The 20294-nt window shown below is 32.8% G+C and overlaps 1 protein-coding gene and 1 non-coding gene across 2 annotated transcripts; one reads left to right on the top strand and one right to left on the bottom strand.

Annotated features, from left to right (window-relative positions):
* On the bottom strand, window positions 1–18086 carry Hen1 (Hen1 methyltransferase). The gene is made up of 22 exons (XM_090120175.1): window positions 17637–18086; window positions 17311–17481; window positions 16831–17090; window positions 16387–16565; window positions 15816–15900; window positions 12199–12429; window positions 11629–11890; window positions 11234–11403; window positions 9868–9994; window positions 7749–7815; window positions 7090–7356; window positions 6657–6737; window positions 6407–6585; window positions 5713–6076; window positions 4674–5635; window positions 3852–3931; window positions 1465–2980; window positions 1249–1389; window positions 1067–1183; window positions 777–995; window positions 423–543; window positions 1–125 (listed from the first exon to the last, which is right to left on the bottom strand). The coding sequence occupies exons 1-22, from the start codon at window positions 17901–17903 to the stop codon at window positions 16–18; spliced, it is 5976 nt and encodes a 1991-aa protein (XP_089976301.1). The 5' UTR covers window positions 17904–18086; the 3' UTR covers window positions 1–15.
* Window positions 3844–4005, top strand: LOC149909455 (U1 spliceosomal RNA). Its single transcript, XR_016458632.1, has one exon. It is a non-coding gene; the product is annotated as a U1 spliceosomal RNA (small nuclear RNA).
* Window positions 18087–20294: the final 2208 nt, after the last annotated feature.

Raw genomic sequence — 20294 nt, 5'->3', positions numbered from 1 at the left:
AACTTGAAATAAATATTAAGCGTCCGAATCAGCTACGTCGGTGTCCAAAGAGCTAACATCAGCGTCAATATCACTAGCCATAGTCCTACTAATTGGTCTGGGACGATTATCGAAACCGTTATCCGCTGAAACAAAGGATTTCTATGAAACCTACATCGATTGTTCTAGAACAATTCCTAAGGTTCGAATAATGAAGAGGCTGCGAAATGAACTGCGCTTGGACGACAAAGAAACAGAACTCTTAGAATATCTATATCAATGTGTCATGTGTATGGAAATACAATAATAAAAATTAAAGAAACTTTCTTGAGTTTTATTTCTCATTTACCTTTTATCACTATTCATAAATCTTAATCTAGAATGCACGTAATAAACGAATGTCTCTATCTGGAAAATTTAAAGTTTTCTGTTAAAAGCCTTACCTTCAGCTGTGGTGAAGGAAGTATCAGGCGATTCATTGGGTCTATCCACATTTGAGGCAGCAGCATTCTCCCGTGCAAATTCAAATTGAGCCACATATGCAGACGGGTCGATCAATATTGCCTGTAATTTATAATGAATAGCTTCATTGATATTTTATTCAATGATATACAGAAAAACTTAAAATTTATATTTAATAGCAAGCTCGCTAAATCCTTGACTGAGGTGAGGTGAGGTGCAAAATCTGAAGTGGTAAAAAATTAACCACTGCTAGCTGCTTGTACATTTAGAGTTTTTGTTATTTATCTTAGATTGCATTAACTTTAACATATAAGCATTAAATTCATGTTATATACCTCACTATGCTCATCTGATGAAGTATCACTCGAACTTAAAGAAGTTCCACGACCTGAGCTGTCTTGCGATTGATCACTGTGCATGCCTCTGCCATCACCCGCTCCAGCGCCTGCCCCTACGCCAGGCTCCCCAACATCACCATTTAGGTCAAAAATTGGCTCAACTATTGGCATTGGAAGAGGGAGTCGATCTTCGTCATCTTCTTCTGATTCATCCATCTTTAAAAGAAAATTAGTAATTAATAAATTAAGTAATACTCAGCAATTACTGCAATAAAGAATTATCTTACCGATTGTTGTTGACTGATTATATGAAACAACCAGCTAGGTACAAAAGAATCATCTTCTACATAACACGATTCGTAGGTATCCGATGATCGTCCTGATACCAGTATCTCTTCGGAAGTCTGAAAGTTTTTATTTTAATACAAAAACAGTAGGTCATTAGCTATGCGCTAGTACTGAAACTTACAGCTTGTCTGTTAACTTCCTGGCGAAGGCTACCAGTTTCTGGATCAACTAGGTTAATGTACTCTGGTTGATCGCCCGCTAGAGGTACCAAGTTCATAGAGTAACCACTAAATGCTTGCAAAGTTATGGGTCCCACAACATTCTATAAAGATTTTAATCACATAAATAAATAATCAAAACCGTCATATATATTGAAATAGCAGTGCTTGCTTATTACCGTTGCAGTATTGAGATCCTTTCTTTCAAATAAACCTTTCACGGACACATCACTGGGTTCCTTATTTATAATATCTTCAGATAGATCTACTACTTGGTTATCAGCTAAAAAGTATTCCGAGGGTTTGGATAAAGAACCCATAGATTCTAATGATGTAAATTCTACTGCTCGTGAATACTCTGTTAAATTTATGGTGACGTTACTGTTTACTTCATCTACTGAACTAGATTCCCTATTTAACGAATTATTCAAAGCAGCATTTAACTCATTTTTAAAAGTACATGAATTTTTGTTCTCAATAACAGTTTTAAAGCTTGCCGGCGAAGATGTTGTATTGAAAATATTACTTTCACTATCAGGATTTAGAAATCCAATAACATCAGAATTCAAATACTCTTGATTGCTCTTTGGTGTGCTTGCAAATTCGATGTTTTCATCAAAAAGTTTTCTTAACGATTCCTCCAAATTACTATCAATACTTTTTGATTCCGTGCAATCACTTGTTGTACTTTGTGTAGTGTCATTAAGTTTTTCGCCTTCATTTTCATTGTTTTCTAATTTAGTTGCTAGAGAAATTTCGTTCAATCCTTTTAAAAGTTCATCTTTGTAAGGTTCTAAAACGATGACCGTATCGGACGGGCTGCTTTGGAAACTATATTTTTCAGTTGAAGACCCGCTCTCTGTGGGTGATTTCCTTAGAAGCATTGAACTTGAAGTTTTTAATGCCAGCCTATGAGTACTTTTTATACTTGGTAATTTTACAGTCGATTTCTTGCAAATCATTTTACTTTTGGATATATTCAAAGGCTTTGAGTGTACATACGAGTTTTTAATACTTGGAGTATGTGGTTTTAAAATAGAATTCGTCGATCCAACGATTCCACAATTAGGATTTTTCCATTCTTTAGCAGTTGGAATGTTTTCTTTATTTTCATTTCTTTTTATATTTATATTTTTTATAATGGAATTTTTAACTTTTGATCCCAAAGAACTTCCAAACGTAGTCATTGTGCTCTTTGTAATTCCGCATCTATTCGATGACGACATTCTACTAGCTTCAAGTTTATTTGTAGATGTCATAGCACGAATGGTTGCAATACTATTGGGAGTAGAACATGAACTTTGTTGAGATATAGGGCTAGAACTCCTTCGTTGCATGCTATTGCTACTAACATCGTTATAATCTACATGACCAACATTATCAGTGTAGTTTTTGTTTTCGATTTCGTTTCGGAAAACTTGATAACTCACAAACATTCGGGGGTTTTCTTTAAATGCATGTGTTTTTATTTCTTCAGTGTTTGATCTCACTAATGCAGGTTTCAAGCTGCTTAATGGTTTGGCCGAGTCAATACTTTTAGACAAATTATTTTTTATACTTCCACTTTTATGAGGTTTTCTTTTTAGATAGGGAGGTAAGTAGTTTTGTATACTGGGCCTTTCAAAGAAATTTTCTTTTCCCAATGGATTTGGTGATATATTATGTCTTTCCCTCATACATTTAGCACTCTTAGCGCTATAAAAATATATAAAATCATGAAATTTATGGAGGAATGAATAGTCCGGTAAAATAGACTTTGAAATATAAAAAAAAATAGAGACCCATATTTTGGTGGAGATCTTGGGTATGAACTATGAAGTGTCAAAAGTCCCTTGCGATCCTGAGTGTGCTACAAAAATTATTTGGATTCCTTGTCGGACTACGGAAACCTAATTATATTTTTACTATTTTTTCAAAATCACTTTCTCTTGAAATATTACAATGATTCAAAATTTTGAAAGAGCGTCGTTCTGCATATTGAAGATTTAAATTCATAGATGTCCCTATTGCTCCATAATACCATAAGTAATCTTTGACAAATAAGACTTCTCAGACGTCATATACCCCACATTTTAGAACAGTCTATACATAACAATAAAACTTAAATTCTTAAACAGGTTTTCATAAGCAAAATCTGTCAGCCTTGCCACCCAAACTGCATATAATTAATTGTATTTCTACACCTGCCAATCCTGGTCATAATTATTAATCGTTACTATTATCTGAATGGTAAGTAGATAAAAATTAGAAATAAGTAGATCAAGAGAGATCAGAACCTTATTAAAATAGCATTATTGCAGTTTTAATAGTAGTCAATTTCAAATACTGTCTAAAGCGCCATCTTTTAAATGCATATGAAACTAACGCAATCGGAGTATGCGTCAAGTCACCTAACGATAATAATACCAGCGCGGCGCGGCGTACCGGTTTTCCCCTATTATCATATACATCACATTTCATACGCGCAGAGTAACCAGATGTCGCTACTTTTTTCTTAAATCGCGCTAGAGAAATTTTTTTCTGAACACATATATAGTTCGGGTTAACCGTGCCAAAGCATACTTACCTGGCGTAGGGGACACCGTGATCAGGAAGGCGGTTCCCCCAGAGCGAGGCCCCTCCATTGCACTGCGGCGGGGTTGACCTCTGCGATTATCCCTAATGTGGATAACTCGGACGCGTAATTTTTGGTAGTGGGGACTGCGTACGCGCCGTCCCCCCATTTAAAACTGTGTAAGATGGAAGTATTGATTAACTTATTTAGATTAGTATTAGTATAATAGTATAATGACCATCAAAACAAATACAATTAACCTGAAATGTTATTATACTTTATGTACGCCAGGACAGTACTGAGTACAGTAATATTATACTTATTCAATTTAACAAAAAATAATATAGATCTATAATATGACATCTACTTTGTTTGATAATTTATATTTGTGATTCACTATCATAATCAAAACTCCGCACAAGTGCTTCGCTGCATCCTGCTATACAAGTGTTTTAATAGACTTGTTTTAAGCCAATGTCATAGGGCCGAATGGATTGCATTTTCCTCTATCGTTTTAGGAACAATGTCTACATGTGATGCAAAGATGAAGTTTAAATATTATATTGCACCCCCCTATACCTACAGGGAACCTATAGGGAACCCACGGTCTCCACCAAAATTTGACTCCAGTGTTTTTTTTTTTTTTTTATGTACAGGACTATGAACGAATACATAATAATATTAGTGAGCATATTAGCTCAAAGTGTTTTTTTACCTTAAAGTGTCCTTGGGTAGAACCTGAAATAATAATATTTTAAAATCGCATTGTTATGTAAATAATATATGTACCTACCTAATATTACGATATCGCTAGTCGTGGTTTAAAATACGCACCTCTTTGGTGGGTTTATTAGTTTTGTTATATTTATTTTTTAAAGATGAATCTGGTTTTTTCATAGTTGCAGTTTTTGAAGTTTTATTCGGTTGTTCCTTATCCACTTTTTGCTTCACCGATCTCTTATAAGTTGTTCTTCTATTCACGTTGTTAATTTCTTTTTTATTCAACGTGTTACGAACCGATGTACTGGAACTCCTTTTCAATTTTCTAGATATCAAGCCTCCCTTTTTAAAGGGAGCTTTTCTAAAAGTTTTTTTAGGTGCTGTTTTAGGAATTATTTCATTCCATCCGCCTTGAAAAACGACATCTTGCGATACTTCTCTATCTCTAAAACTATGAACACAAATTCCGCCACAACTCAATTTCGGCTTTACGTGTCTGGTTGGAGACGAATTTTGTAAGTCGCTTTTACTGGAACAAGATTGAATCTGAACACTACTCGTATTCTTTATAGGAGATGTAAGCCGCTGGGGAGATTTTATTTTCATAGTACTTATGCTACAACCGAGTTCTGATCCACAGCAATCGAGTTTCACAGCGGTAGTTATCGGTTTAATTAAAGTCGATTCAGTCTTTGATTCTACCTCGCTATAGATGATTTCAGAGCAAACTATTTCCTTTGTGTCACATGATGTCGTAGTAGAACATTCAGGTTTTCTATGATTTGTAAGCTCCGTATTTGTATCTGAATCGTGAATCCATATGCCGGGACTCTTAATCTTGGGTATATCATTGCAACAAGCCGGACAGTCAGGAGATGTACCCGTTTCAAAAGTAGTTTTCCTTAATAAATTTGTATGCGATCGTCCTATTTTTATACCCTTTGAAAAAAGTTTTGGTAACTTTGTGAAAGAAGTACTTGCGGAAAGTTCAGCACAATCCTGTATTTCATCAGGACCACATTGAACATCTAATCTTGTATGGCGAATTCCTTTTGATGTACTCGGTTCATTAATATCTAGAAATTAATAATGTAATAGTGAGAGAAATTAAACCAAACCAATTTAATTAATTATTTAAATCTATTTAATGTACCAGTGAGAAATATTGTTTGCGATTGTTCATCTTCGTTATCGTTTACTTTCGAGAAATTGAGACTGTCTTCTTTTGTAATACTAATAACTTGTTCAACAATAGCTTCTTGGTCTATGATATTCAGATCGGGTTCGGTTGCAATAGAACGTTTGAGAGCTACTTGTTCCTCTGCGTCGTGAGTAACAATACTAATTATGCAACTATTTTGTGTAGCTGCCACGTTTTCAAACTTATCATCTTGAACATCACAAACTGCTAAGCTATATTCTATGCTTTTAATTTTGTCCATGTTGTGATTTATCTCTTTCGATTTGTTTTGGTCAGCTGCATTAGTTTGACAAAGTTCGATTAAACTATCAGGAATCTAAAAGAGTGAATATATAATTAGTGAATATCACGAAAAATTTATAAAATTACTCAAAAAAGTCATACTCACTGGAGCTACAGAAGATTGCAACTTTTTTTGCCCTTTCGTTTTCTTTTTAGGTTTCGTATCTAATAAACCACTTTTGATAAAATAATTTTTGAGTAAGATACTAAAGTTTAGTTTTTTCCTCGAGGCCTTTTTAGTAATTTTTATTTCGCTTTTTGGAATTATTAAATGTTTGCTTTTAGATTTCATACTTTTATGAGAAGCAGAACTGGACCTTGAAGATAATTCCGATTTATTGTCTTTATTTTTATAATTATTTACACTGCTCGGAACATCTGTATGTTCCTGGTGATTTTTATCTGCGTTATACGGAAAAGATCCATATTCGTCATCTACCCACTCTCGAACAATTTCTAGCTTAGTTTTCTGGGTAAAACTTTCGCATTGTGGATAAATTTCTTCATGTCTTACTCGATCTAAACTTGTTTCCTTGGTATCGCCTGGAACTCAATTGGATATTGACATATTATGTTCGATTCAAACACAATAAAATTAATTATTTAAGGCATACCATGATAAAAATCATTTTCATTTTCATCTTCTACCTGTAACTTCACATAAGATTCAGACTGAAGATTATACGTTTCCTCGTCTGTGTAAAGTACAATTTTAATTAGTATTTTAGAATGATCAATAATTACCTATATTATAAGCATTTTACTAACCCAATGGCTGTACTAAATCTTGGTACTCGTGCATAATTTTATCTCTGAAAAAAAATTGGTGGGGTAACACAGGGAAGGCTCGAGTCAATTTATTAAATTATATACTTACGTGATTCTATTATCCTCTTCTATATTGCATAATGCTAGCTTACCCTGACTATCATTGTCTCCTTTATCTGAAATAATGTTCGTACACTGAAAAACAGTCTTCGTTGGCCTATAAGTTCATAGATATGTGTAGATATTCTAGAACGTTGATCATTAAGTGTCTAAAATTACCATACTCGATAGCTCTCATCGTATATTCTTCTAAATAGTGTTTCTTCCTTCTTTCAATCGCTTTCTCGGTCAAAGCTAATAGATCGTATAGCTTGCATTGCATCCAGGTAGCTGGTACTGGAGTCTGTCTGTTTCTACTCGTGTGGAGAGCCAGTTTCATGAGACGACAGACCACTCGATCCAATTCACTTGTTATATCTTCGTCCGCTGATAGCAATTTGCGCAACTTTCGAACCTTTTGGTCTAAAGCACGTCGTAAACACCGACCTAGAGGGATTACTAGTAACGATTTAAATGCATTATGTGAAAGTACTGGACATGGTAATATCTATATGAAACGTGAACCAAGACAAACAGTCTTGCTGTACACGAATATGTTATATCTTAATACTATTATAAAGGCGAAAGTTTGTATGGATGTATGGATGTATGGATGTTTGTTACTCTTTCACGTAAAAACTACTAAACCGATTACAATGAAATTTAGCACACATATAGAGGGTAACTTGGATTAACACATAGGATAGGTTTTATCCCGGAAATCCCACGGGAACGGGAACTATGCGGGTTTTCCTTTGAAAACGCGGGCGAAGCCGCGGGCGGAAATCTAGTCGACTATATTGGTATTATGCATATTAATAAATGCAAAGGACTCAAACCGTAAAATTCCGGTACGTTCGTGCTTCCATCAGAAAGCGACGTTGAACGCAGATCCGACGTGTCCCACTGAAATATTATTTATTGTATATTTATTTTATTTTTACTCCGTCTGTCAAGTTAGCTTGACAATTTTTAATCCAACTTCATTTATGCAAAACGTAATAAATAATGCTTTTTAAACAGACGAACCCTTTGATAGTAGTGATTATCTGATTACCCACAGTTCATACAGTGCATAGTTCACTAGAAATTTTGGTAAAGATTTATGAAACTTTACGATACGGAAAATGGTAGGAATCTAATGAGATGAGAAAATGATACAAACAACTATTTAAAAAATACAATTTATTCTTACGCTACTTATACTTAACTTACTGGACTTATAGACTGGGGTAGAAGCCTTTGAAAATAATGAAAAGATAAAAAAAATCGCAGTCGGATGAAACCTATTAGAAAAGGAGGGGAATATGATAAAAATGTAAAGAAAAATAAATTACGGTCAATCCGAGTTCGGGAAGCGGGAGGGGGGAGCTTTTAAGAGAAAAAAATGGTTTCTCTCGATTTCCGACAAAACTACAAGTCCTATAGAAAAAAGTTCAATGGCAAAGTTATAGGTAATTAAAAGTTCTACAACTTTTGTATTCACAATTTTTTCACATAACCTAAAAATTTAGGTGAAAAATTCAAAAAACCAAGTTTTTGGTCTTTTATTTGTATCTACTTCAAAATTTATTTTTTTTCTACGAAATTTGGTGGAAACTTACTTTATTATGTCCCAAATACACTGTAATTTATTTGATTGAAAATATTTATTTTTTCGCCTTATTTTGAAATTATACCAAAAAAACAACCTAATTTTCAATCGAAAAGTCACCCGTCAAAATATCAGTTTTTTTCAAAAACTTGGGGTGCCTTTTATTCATTGAAATCTCTACTTTCATATGGTGTAAAAAAAATAAACACCACCATAGTAAATGTTCTCAGGAAATGCATACAAACAGTGTGATAATGAGCTTTTAATAAATCAGGCACACTTCTTGAACTCTATATCTTCTCTTGTATCGGCTTTTCGGTAATATTTCAAAAGAAAAATAATTATCTGTTCTAAGTTTAATATTTTACAGCATATTCAAAAGCAAAATGATGTCGATAAAAACATTTCAGGTAGTTCGAGAAGTGTGCCTGATTTAGTAAAAGCTAATTTTCAGACTGTTTGTATGCATTTCCTGAGAACATTTACTATGGTGGTGTTTATTTTTTTTACACCATATGAAAGTAGAGATTTCAATGAATAAAAGGCACCCCAAGTTTTTGAAAAAAGCTGATATTTTGACGGGTGACTTTTCGATTGAAAATTAGGTTGTTTTTTTGGTATTCCATTCAAAATAAGGCGAAAAAATAAATATTTTCAATCAAATAAATTACAGTGTATTTGGGACATAATAAAGTAAGTTTCCACCAAATTTCGTAGAAAAAAAATAAATTTTGAAGTTGATAGAAATAAAAGACCAAAAACTTGGTTTTTTGAATTTTTCACCTAAATTTTTAGGTTATGTGAAAAAATTGTGAATACAAAAGTTGTAGAACTTTTCATTACCTATAACTTTGCCATTGAACTTTTTTCTATAGGACTTGTAGTTTTGTCGGAAATCGAGAGAAACCATTTTTTTCTCTTAAAAGCTCCCCCCTCCCGCTTCCCGAACTCGGATTGACCGTAATTTATTTTTCCTTACATTTTTATCATATTCCCCTCCTTTTCTAATGGGTTTCATCCGACTGCGATTTTTTTTTGTTTCAAAAATTATCTACTCTAGTATATTAATACTAACGAAACAAAATATTTCTTATTTAAACAATTTCAGTTATAATAATTAAACAAACACAAACACATCAATACACTTTTAAATAAAGAAACGACAAAAAAGACCAACAAATGTGTTTCTATCAAAGAATAACTAAATAATAGATGTACCTCTATGTAGGTAAGAAGCAAACAATACATGTAATACGTATAACACGTCAGTCTTCAATACTGTGACCTACAAACGATAGTTAAACATTAAAACTATATACAATGAGAGAATACGGACACTACAAATGAACAAAATCTTTATGTACATCAGAAATAGTATCGTTATCTAGCCAGTCGTCCTCTTGCGTAACCACTGAGGTAGTATCAACTACTAGACGGGAATGTATCACTACGTCGTCTACTATTTGATACCCGTTCCATTCTAATAGCTCCCTGGAACAAATTATTATTTGTGAGAAACTTGAATGCTAGAAGAATAATAAGTCACAATACACAGAGCCCAAAGATCGGCCAAAGTGTAAACACAATTTTCCATTTCCAAGAAACGAAAAAAAGTTAGCAAGTGACGTTGAAAATGAATCCCTACTAATCTATCTTAATATACAAAATCTCGTGTCACAATGTTTGTCCTCAATGGACTCCTAAACCACTTAACCGATTATAATAAAATTCGCACACCATGTGCAGTTCGATCCAACTTGAGAGATAGGATAGTTTAAACATGTAGGTACCACGGGCGAAGCCGGGGCGGACCGCTAGTTATATTATATAATATTATAAATGCGAAAGTCTGTCTGTCTGTTTGTCTGTTACGCTTTCCCGCTTAAACCTCTCGACCGATTTTGATGAAATTTGGCACAGACAATCTTTAGACCCTGAGAAGGAACATAGGCTACCTATTATTGCGAAATATGTACCATAGTCCGGGATACATCGCCCATTTTTGCAAGTGATTACTATCAAGCTAATTTTTCGTGAGTAGCTTTATTTTGATGAGATGCCCATTAATTTCATGTACAAAACTCTCGATTGTGGTAGCTACCAGAGGAAACAAGGATAAAATATTTTGATTTGATGGTTCTCAAATATTAATTACTAACTGAATGTTTTTTTTTTGTTCAATCTCAAGATAATTATCTAAATTATTCGAAAAAATATTTGTCCTACAAAATCTATGGTTTGATCAAAGAGTCCCCCTTTCCAATGTGTATCGATAACGAAGTCATCATAAATGATGCCAGCAGATTTTTTTATTTTCACTTATTTAATACTTATATAATTCAACAGACATATTGTCCTACAAATTGCGTAATAAATATTTGAGAACCGTCAAATCAAAAATTTTTATCCTTGTTACCTCTGTAAGCTACCACAATCGAGAGTTTCGTACATGAAATTATTGGGCATCTCATCAAAATAAAGCTACTCACGAAAAATTAGCTTGATAGTAATCACTTGCAAAAATGGGCGATGTATCCCGGACTACCACGGGCGAAGCCGGGGCGGACCGCTAGTTGTTAATATTTCTAGTAATAATATTTTTTTAACATAAACAAACATTTTCATAAACCCATATTTAACCGTCAAAGCTAAAGTGAAATAGCATATTATAACCTATCACCAACAAGTAAGTGAGACAACTTATAACAAATCAAAAATATTCGTACTTACTTGACTTTTTCAACATCTTGTGTGATATGTTGCACGACGTGCATCAATTGCTGAATCGGTATCTCGAGTTTGTTCACATCAGCCGTTAAATCTTCTTCCCACTGATTGTCTATTAGACGGTTTATTTCCTCAGAAATAAGGTCTAGAATGCGACAGTCGTCTGATTTAGTCTATAAAAAATATCATTTTGTTAGTTCAATTTATAAAGGATGTCCAACAAAAAGTGTACTGTGATCATTGGAACTTATAGAATTTCACAAATAGAAAATGAAGCGTCGGGGATTTCTACTATCAGAGTATGAAAAACACGTCTCTTTGATCATAGTACACTAAATCTATGATACGCATACAGATGCAATATATGATTTTCGCGTTAGAATATAAAAATATCTCACCTCAAACGGATAACTATAGTCCCTAACAACTTTATAGTACTGATTCCAATACGGCGCATTATCCCCCCAATTGATATTACACCAAATATGATCCCCTCCATACTGGGTGCAGCTTCCCTTATTAAAGTTAAGCATTTTCGTCAAATGCCTAATTTCGTCGACCACTTCGCGCGTGTGTACGAGAGCGTCCCCTTTGTTCTTGGCCATCAAGTTTTGGGTTGTTTTTGAGAACTTCTTCACTTGTAGTGTGGAACAGTTTAACCTAAAATTGTTAAAAAGGTAAATTTAATGAAGTGAATTTCTACTAATTATGATCTACAATAGGCTTGTGGGAATATTTGGATAAAGGAAAAGCGTTGGATATAAAGGATGACCTAAAAATATAATAAATTGATAACACTAGATACTACTACTACATACTACTGAGTACTAACCATATCATTAAATACTTACTCCGAAAATTCATTATAATATCATACCCTAAAGAATAAATTACTCACTGTTAAAAAATAAAAAAAAGTTACTTCTTATTTAAAATTAATAATACTTCAGTGAACATTATAATTAAACCTGTTATTAACATCTTCAAATTCATATATCCTATACAGTTTCTTCCTCCTCGGTTCCAAAATATTGCAAGATTCTTGTTCAAAGAGGAAGTCTTTTCCCCACTCTGTCTCTAGATTACATTGAAATGTTTTGTCTTGATAATCGATTGAATGATAGGAATACATAGGGGAAGACAGGATGATGGTCACACAGGATTGTTTGATGGAGGGATTTTCGGAATATGTTTCGGGCCTGGGTAATATGGAAAAAAGGTTTTTTAAAGCATTTTTTGAATTGTAGTAGGTTTATCTGATAATTTCGCAATGAAATCTCTTGATTTCTATGACCGAGTTGTTCTATCAACACCCTTATGTTTTAAGAGTATAAAAATAGTTTATTTCTCTCGCAACTAGATAATATACACCAAAAAGCATTATAAAAATATCAGTCACATCCTTTTAAAGGAGTTTGTTTACAGACACTGTAACTGAATTTTGTATAAACTTAAAACTATAAACCGATTTTGAAACTGAAACTAACTAAGAACCAGTGAGCAACTACCAACTAGTAGATACTCTTTAATCTCTCTACATCTTGTTTGATTATGCAAGACAAGATAAGAACATGTAATTACAGAACTTGAATAGTTTAATTAAAATGCACAGTCTAAGAAGTAAAAAAAAGATTTTAGTCACTTAAATGAGTGCGTTAGAAAGTTAGGGAAAGTTCAAATGAGGCTTGTTATACAATATAACTATTAAGGTTTGATAATAAGAACAACTAAATTATGAAAATTAATGCAAATGAATGAATTCAAATTGCTAACAATTAAGGGCTTGGTCTAGTAGTGCAAACAAATGCATCCTGTCATCCTATATGTAAATAATACAAATGTACTAAGGGATAGTTGCTCCACTTAATTTTTAAAAATTAAATCATTCGTATAATTTAATATTCGTAATAAGTACCAAAAATGACAATTTGAAACAATTTTCGTGAAAATTACACCGGGTGATTTTTTTTTATCAGTAAGTACACAAAATTTGCGAATACTTTCTATTGATATCTTCAACTTCATGTTTATATAACTGATCATCTTTTACAAAGAAATTTGGACGAAATATAAAAAAAATAAGCTTTCCATACAAAATGCATAACTCTATACATTTTTTTCGACCTAAGTTTCTTAGTGAAAGTTGTTCAGTTTAACTAATAAAACGGATAAACAAATTTTGTATTTAATAAAAAAAATGTAATGTTTGTGTTAAAAAATTATAAAATAGAAAAATACGCAAATGAAAACAAAAGATTTCTGACTAGCTTCCGCCCGCGACTCCGTCCGCGCGGATGTCAGTCTTCGCGTCTTCTACAGATTTATTATATTATGTATAATATATAGATTTATATTGATAAACCTAATAAATCTTTTGCTAGCATTCTGATGCTTTATCGGTTGCACTGGATTTATCTCTTTTTTTTCAATCGCTTGAATGATATAGGATGGGTCCTTGATGGGCATCGAATGCTGAAGTCTCGAATCAATCAATTCTGACAGTAGGCAATTTATGTAAAATCCAATAATGGTCCATCATTTTATTTTGCATACTTTTACGTTACATACTTTTTTATATATTCTATTTTATATATTCTATTTTTAACGAATGATTCACTCCAGTCCAAACAGCAAATAAGCAGACTTCTGCTTCTGCAACGTTTAGTTGTCCCTGAATTTGGAAAAAATAGTCATGATTCTTATCTATGACAAAAGTGTTATTTTTTGCATTGTATTTCAAATGTTAAATTTTTTTTTAACCGCATCTTCCGCATTCATGTCTTTTGCCGGAATTAGACATTTAACTTCTACTAGTCCCATTTTCCCTTTTTGATATGGGAGTGTATAAAGTAAATTTTTTAGATATTTCTCGTTATACTTTTAAAAAGTTATTATTGTCATTTTGCTCATTAGGTAAAGTAATTTCGATATCAGTTTTAAGTTTTTTGATACCTGCAATAATAACGTCATAATCGCCTGCACATACTTATCGATTACACCCTGTATACAATCCACCATCCACATTCATAATGTTTTCCTGTCCTCCTCTCCTTAACGCTGTTCACCGATACATTTTAAATGAGTAAATCTGCTACCACTGAAGGATGTTTCATTGTGATCAGCAAATTTTCACCACTGTTGTCGATTATTTGTTTTTTTATTTTTAATCAGCAATTGGGAATCATCAGTTTTGTTTTTTGCAGATTGGTGATGTACCCTAACAATACGTCGAAAAGGGAAAGCATCAACGAATTATCGTTTTCGTCCTCTTTTTTTATTCTTCGCGTCTCTGTTACTTCTGTTTGTTTAGTTCTCAACTAGTTGGTACTTAGAGTTTTTTGGTAGTTTTGTAGTTAGACTAAACTAGAAATGGTGGACTAAATTTGTCAGCGCGTCTGTAAGATCAGAATATAAAACCAACATCCTGTATTTAAGTTACAAAATTAATAATCAAACAACATGCCGCTACGTTGAAAATGACTAGAAGAAAAAATTAAAACACCTCGGATCAATTTTGGAGTAAACAAATCATTTTCCCCGTATGGGGATTTCCCCGGATGAACTTGGGAAGTTCAAGTTCTCAATACAAGTTAATATTATATTTCGTATTTCTCAAACGAAAAATAAACATTTTTGGAACTTCAAAAAAATTATATTATAAGAAAATTTATGAGCTTACTTTAGTTTTAAAGAAATATACATCCCTTTACTGACACCCCGTAAAATAAAGAAATTGTTGCCAATCACCTTTGCAATCTATTTGGTTTCATTAACTTTATGTTCGAAGATAATTTTTTTTCTAGTAAGTACATAGTTACACGCGTATTTTTTTCGTTTATTTTCCATATCGAAATCAAATGTTTATAAATACGAATATTTGCACAAAACTAAGATAAAAATAATCAATTAACAAAAATATTAAATTTAATGAAGTAGAGCAACTTTCACTTCGGTATGAAGGAAAATCGAGCGTAGAGCACACGTCAGAACGCTCCGGCCCAAGGAGCGCGACTAAAGAAATTCGCTAGGATTTTTCCTTATTATTTTAAATATTTTTTTAATATTTAAAAAATTATCAAAATTCAAAAAAAAATTTTTTTAAAGGATTAATACTCATTGGTCTTCAACCAACTCGAAAACATTAATGGAAAAAATAACTTTTAGCAGTATTTATCAATCGATTTTGTAAGGCAAAAAATGGGAAATTTAATGAATTTATAACGCTCTAATTAAGAAAATCATAAGTTTTTCGGCAATTGTATTCAGCAGTTTTTAATAACGACTATATAAGGATAATAATGCGCTGATCAGATTATGTAAATTGTAATCGGTTGCAACGTAGTGAGTGCACAAACTTAGCTCGAAATGATTTTGGGGGAAAGAGACTTATCTTGAAGGCCTGATTAAGGTAACATAAAGTAACTTTATAAATGTGAAAAAATTCACGCGCATTGCGTATATAACACTAATTGATAAACAAGAAAAAAAAATTCAGTTTATCATTTCATTAGCCGGGAAAAAATTGTCAAATAACTTGTTGAAAACGCAATTTTGCTAGACTGCAGCCTTAAGATGTTTGACTTACTCATTTGTTAAGTACAGCATGTTGTTATCGGGTATACACTCATAACTCGATGACATATCTTCAAAGTTGGTATTATTTGGTACATCTGAAATAATACAATTACAACATAATTCATTTTATATAAATTAATTTCAACATTTCACAATGTTTAATCATATTTAATTTATTTTAAAGCTGTTTTAAATTAATGTTAAGTCATCCTATCCTATCCTACTAATATTATAAATGCGAAAGTTTATGAGGATGAATGGATAGATGGATGAATGTTTGTTACTCTTTCACAAAAATACTACTAAAGAAATTACAATGAAATTAGGTAGCTTAAGATGCAGAATAAGATATAGGCTACTTTCTATCCCGGAAATCCCACAGGAACGGGAACTATGCGGGTTTTTCCTTGAAAACGCGGGGGAAGCATGACGACGGCTGCAGTCAACAGGTGGCGACGCTTGCAGTTTGCGTTGACGACGTCAGGTGGCGACGGCTGAAGTAGCCTCTGCCATTCACAACTTGCCGTTCGTCTGTAAGAACACTTACAGAGACCGTTCTAGCAAAAAACATTAACAATTACCTTGACTAGCAACCAAAGCCAAGCTATTAATATTCAAGTCTCTCTGTTTCTCATAGTCCTTAGCGACAAACACTGCCATTTGACTGCAACAACCCAGATGCAGTGTGTCTGGTGGACCAGGCCCTATCCCTTTACAGGACACAGTGTATTGTGGATACCTTACCACTATGTTACTGCACCTGGACACAAAAATATGAAAATATTAGAATTACTTATGATAAATATAGATATGGATAACTTTAAAAAATAGCTTACTCTATTTATACTTTGATTTTATTTTGATGGTATAGAAGTATTATTTTAAAAATGTTATTTAAGTATGAATTGTATGAAAGCTATTAACTTCATTAATGAAACTTTTTTTATATATTTAGGTATATAAAAATTTATAATAAAGGTTTAATACTGTTAATAATAAAACTAACAAATTTTACAGTCACACACCAGTCATTAAACTGCTCTCTGCTCCATTCAAAGAAATGATCCAATCGTCTCAGGCCATTTTTCTCTAAAGATTTGAACAGAACATTGAAATCTCCATTAGGTGTAGTGAGAATTACAACCCAGGGCTTGATAAAACCAAACACTGTGTGAATGAATCTTTCAAGGTCATGTGGGAGCATATGTTCAATCATCTCTATGGCTACCACTGCGTCACAGCCTATTAGCCTATAGTCTGGATCGGCTGCATTACCTTGGAATAGCTAAAACACCATAACAGGATTTTATAATCAAGATGAATATTAGTTTTTAGTAATGCAGTATGTAATTGGTCAATCTAATTTATGTTATATAAAATATTTGTGTATTTCAGATCTACATATTTCATAAAATTTTTAAAAAGAATACCATTACATCTATTAATTTTAAAATAAAGATAAAATGATACTTAGGTATGTATATTAAACGAAAAATTAAACTTACTGTAACTTTAAGTGGATTTTCCCTCTTTGGTATGTAATCATCACATCTAAAAAGATCAGATGAGCACTGCAACGGTATTGTCTCTATATCAACACCCAAGATGTGCTTGATACCAGGAACTTCTTTCAGGTATTTGATGAAGCTCATATCATGATAACCGAAGTCCACAACCTGTAAATTAAGGTGATAATATTATGAAGTATACACAAAGGAATAGCAATATATTTATAAGAATTTTAAAAGTATGTAGGAGTTGTTTGATAGCAAAAATTGAATCATTTAGTTTATATAGTGTCAGATTTTTTAAATATTATAAGTAAGTGTACCTTTTCTAGTTTTCCACTCCATTTTTCGTCCATTAGACAGTCACTGACTGCGGCATATCTTTGGACGTACACAGGAGGAAAGAAAACAACGCCCTTCTCATCATGATATTCTGCAAATACCTGTTCCTCAGAATCTTCATCGTCAGACAGATCTTCATTGCCATTGAAAGTCAATCGGAAGTTTTTGTAGTATGGTCTTAGAAAGCTGTCCAGCACTCGTACCAGCGCTTCTCGAAAGAAAATAAGAGTTTGCAGTGCAATTATCATTTTACATAAATAAAACTGAGGATTTCAAAAGTGACTCAGTTCATATCGCAATGGGAAGGAACACCGACATTCATGATGTTCACATGTTTGTTTTCGTTGTCCGACGCCGGTGTTTTTGTTTTGTTTTTCACAAATGTCATGTTATTGTCATAAATATTTGACATATCCTATGTCAATGTCACATTCAGTTTTTTTTTTTTTTTTTTTTTTTTTTTAATATTTAATGGCCTGGTTACTAGACCTTTAAGCCAATTCTTATTTATCTATCAATAATGTTCGAGATATTTTTCATGCTTGTCCGTAATCAGATCGCTCCGACAGTGCCTTTAATGTATCTGTACAATGCCCTATAACACTTCTTGTTTTTCAATAAATCACTCAACTGGCGGCGGGAGGAATCACTTACTTCTACTATTTCACTTGCCAATACTAGTCTATGAAATATGAACATATGGTTTTGACAGTTGAAAAATATATGGTTCATATCGGCAATCCTCTCATTACAAAAAGTGCATATATTGCTATTAATTATGTTCAGTCTTGCAAGGTGTGAGGGTGTTTTATTGTGGCCAAATCTTAGTCTATTGATTGTGGTGATAAACTCACGACTAGCTATATCCAGCTCATCATACCAAGGCCTTCTCTGTAAATCCTCTTGAATATTTCCATACCATTTTCCTTTAAATTTCTGATCCTCCTTCCAGAATTCTAACCATATACTATTTAATGAAACATTTACATCATAATAATAATCAGTCATAGGAACATGTACCACATTTCTGACGTCAATAGCATCGACCCCTACATAAGCAGTTTTGTCCGCTATTTCATTGCCCAAAATACCTTTATGTGAAGGAACCCACATAAAGGCAACTGTAGCTCCTTTATTATGTAACCGCCATACAAAATCCTTAATAAAATAGATAATATAATTACTTTTAAAATTAAGATTTACAAGTTTCAGACTATTTATAAGACTTAAAGAATCTGTTAAGATTAGAAAATATTTACAATTATTTACACAACTAATCAATCTTAAAGCTTCAAAAACTGCATATGCCTCTGCTGTATAAATAGAGCACTGTTGATGTAGAACAAAGCTTTGAGCAGTACCCCTTTGGGGATCATACACTGCACTTCTCACATAACCTGTACCTTTACTACCATCAGTGTAGACTGTATAATAGTTTTGGTTCTCTTCTAAGAATGCTAGAAAATCAGAGTTGTTATCAATTGTCCTAGATAAAATTGACATTGGATGTATAATACTATTGAATGAATGAGTGTAACATGACCAGTGAGATTGTTTTTTGATATTTGAACATTGAGATTTTATTTCCAGGAAAATATGGCACAAAGTTGGGCATATACCTTTTAGCAGATCATTAGGTGAAGTCAGTGGACCATCTGTGCTTATTAAATGAGGTGAGGTGATTTTATTTATAATAAGGAGATTATTTGATGATAGTAGTTTTAAACAATATCTTTTTGCAAGTTTGATTCGTCTCAATAACAGAGGCATAATATTTGTTTCAACTTCCATGGCCCTTATGGGAGTCGAACACATTGCCCCTGATATGATCCTCAAAGCTTTGTTCTGTATTATATCCAGTTTATGAGTATGAGTGCTATTTAAATATGCCAAGGAACTATAGTCAAAATGACTTCTGACTATGGATTTATATAAAATTGAAAGTATTTTGGGATCAGCACCCCATGCTACACCTGCTAGACATCTCAAAATGTTAACACCATTTAATGCATTTCTAGATATATGTTTAATATGTTCTTCAAATGAAAGCTTGTGATCAATTACGATACCTAAGAATTTGTGGGACATTACTCTTGGAATAATTTCACCATTAAAAACAACATTGATTAGTGGTGAATCCTTACCAAATATCATTACACTACTTTTAGCAACATTTATTTTTAAATTTAATTTGTGGTGATAGTAGTTACTCAACTGCCTTAGAGCAATGTTAACATTACTAATGGCTACGGTTAAATTCACATCTGAACTGTACAATGCTAAATCATCTGCAAACTGAAGTATATTTACATTTTTAGTATTTACATATTTACATATCTCACAAGTATACAAATTATATAATAAGGGTGATAAAGTTGCACCCTGCATAGTACCCTTTGAGACAGTTTTGGGTCCATGTAAGATATTGTTATGCTTAACATATAATATTCTATTACTAAGAAAATCATAAATCCATTTACACAATTGTCCAGGTACACCTGCATTGCTTAAAACCTTGACCAGTATGCCAGGATCTACATTATCAAATGCACCTTGCACATCTAGAAATACACAAACTGTGTGTAATCTCTTGTCTTTTGCATTTTTCAGATCACTTATAAGAGAAACGAAACTGTCAG

Source organism: Colias eurytheme, chromosome 3 (genome assembly GCF_061535395.1).
Source record: "Colias eurytheme isolate Ceu_HAF_F1 chromosome 3, ilColEury1 Martin Lab GWU primary, whole genome shotgun sequence".
NCBI classification, from domain to species: domain Eukaryota; kingdom Metazoa; phylum Arthropoda; class Insecta; order Lepidoptera; family Pieridae; genus Colias; species Colias eurytheme.
The sequence above is the reverse complement of the archived record's forward strand: the minus strand, read 5'-3'. Positions and strand labels throughout refer to the sequence as shown.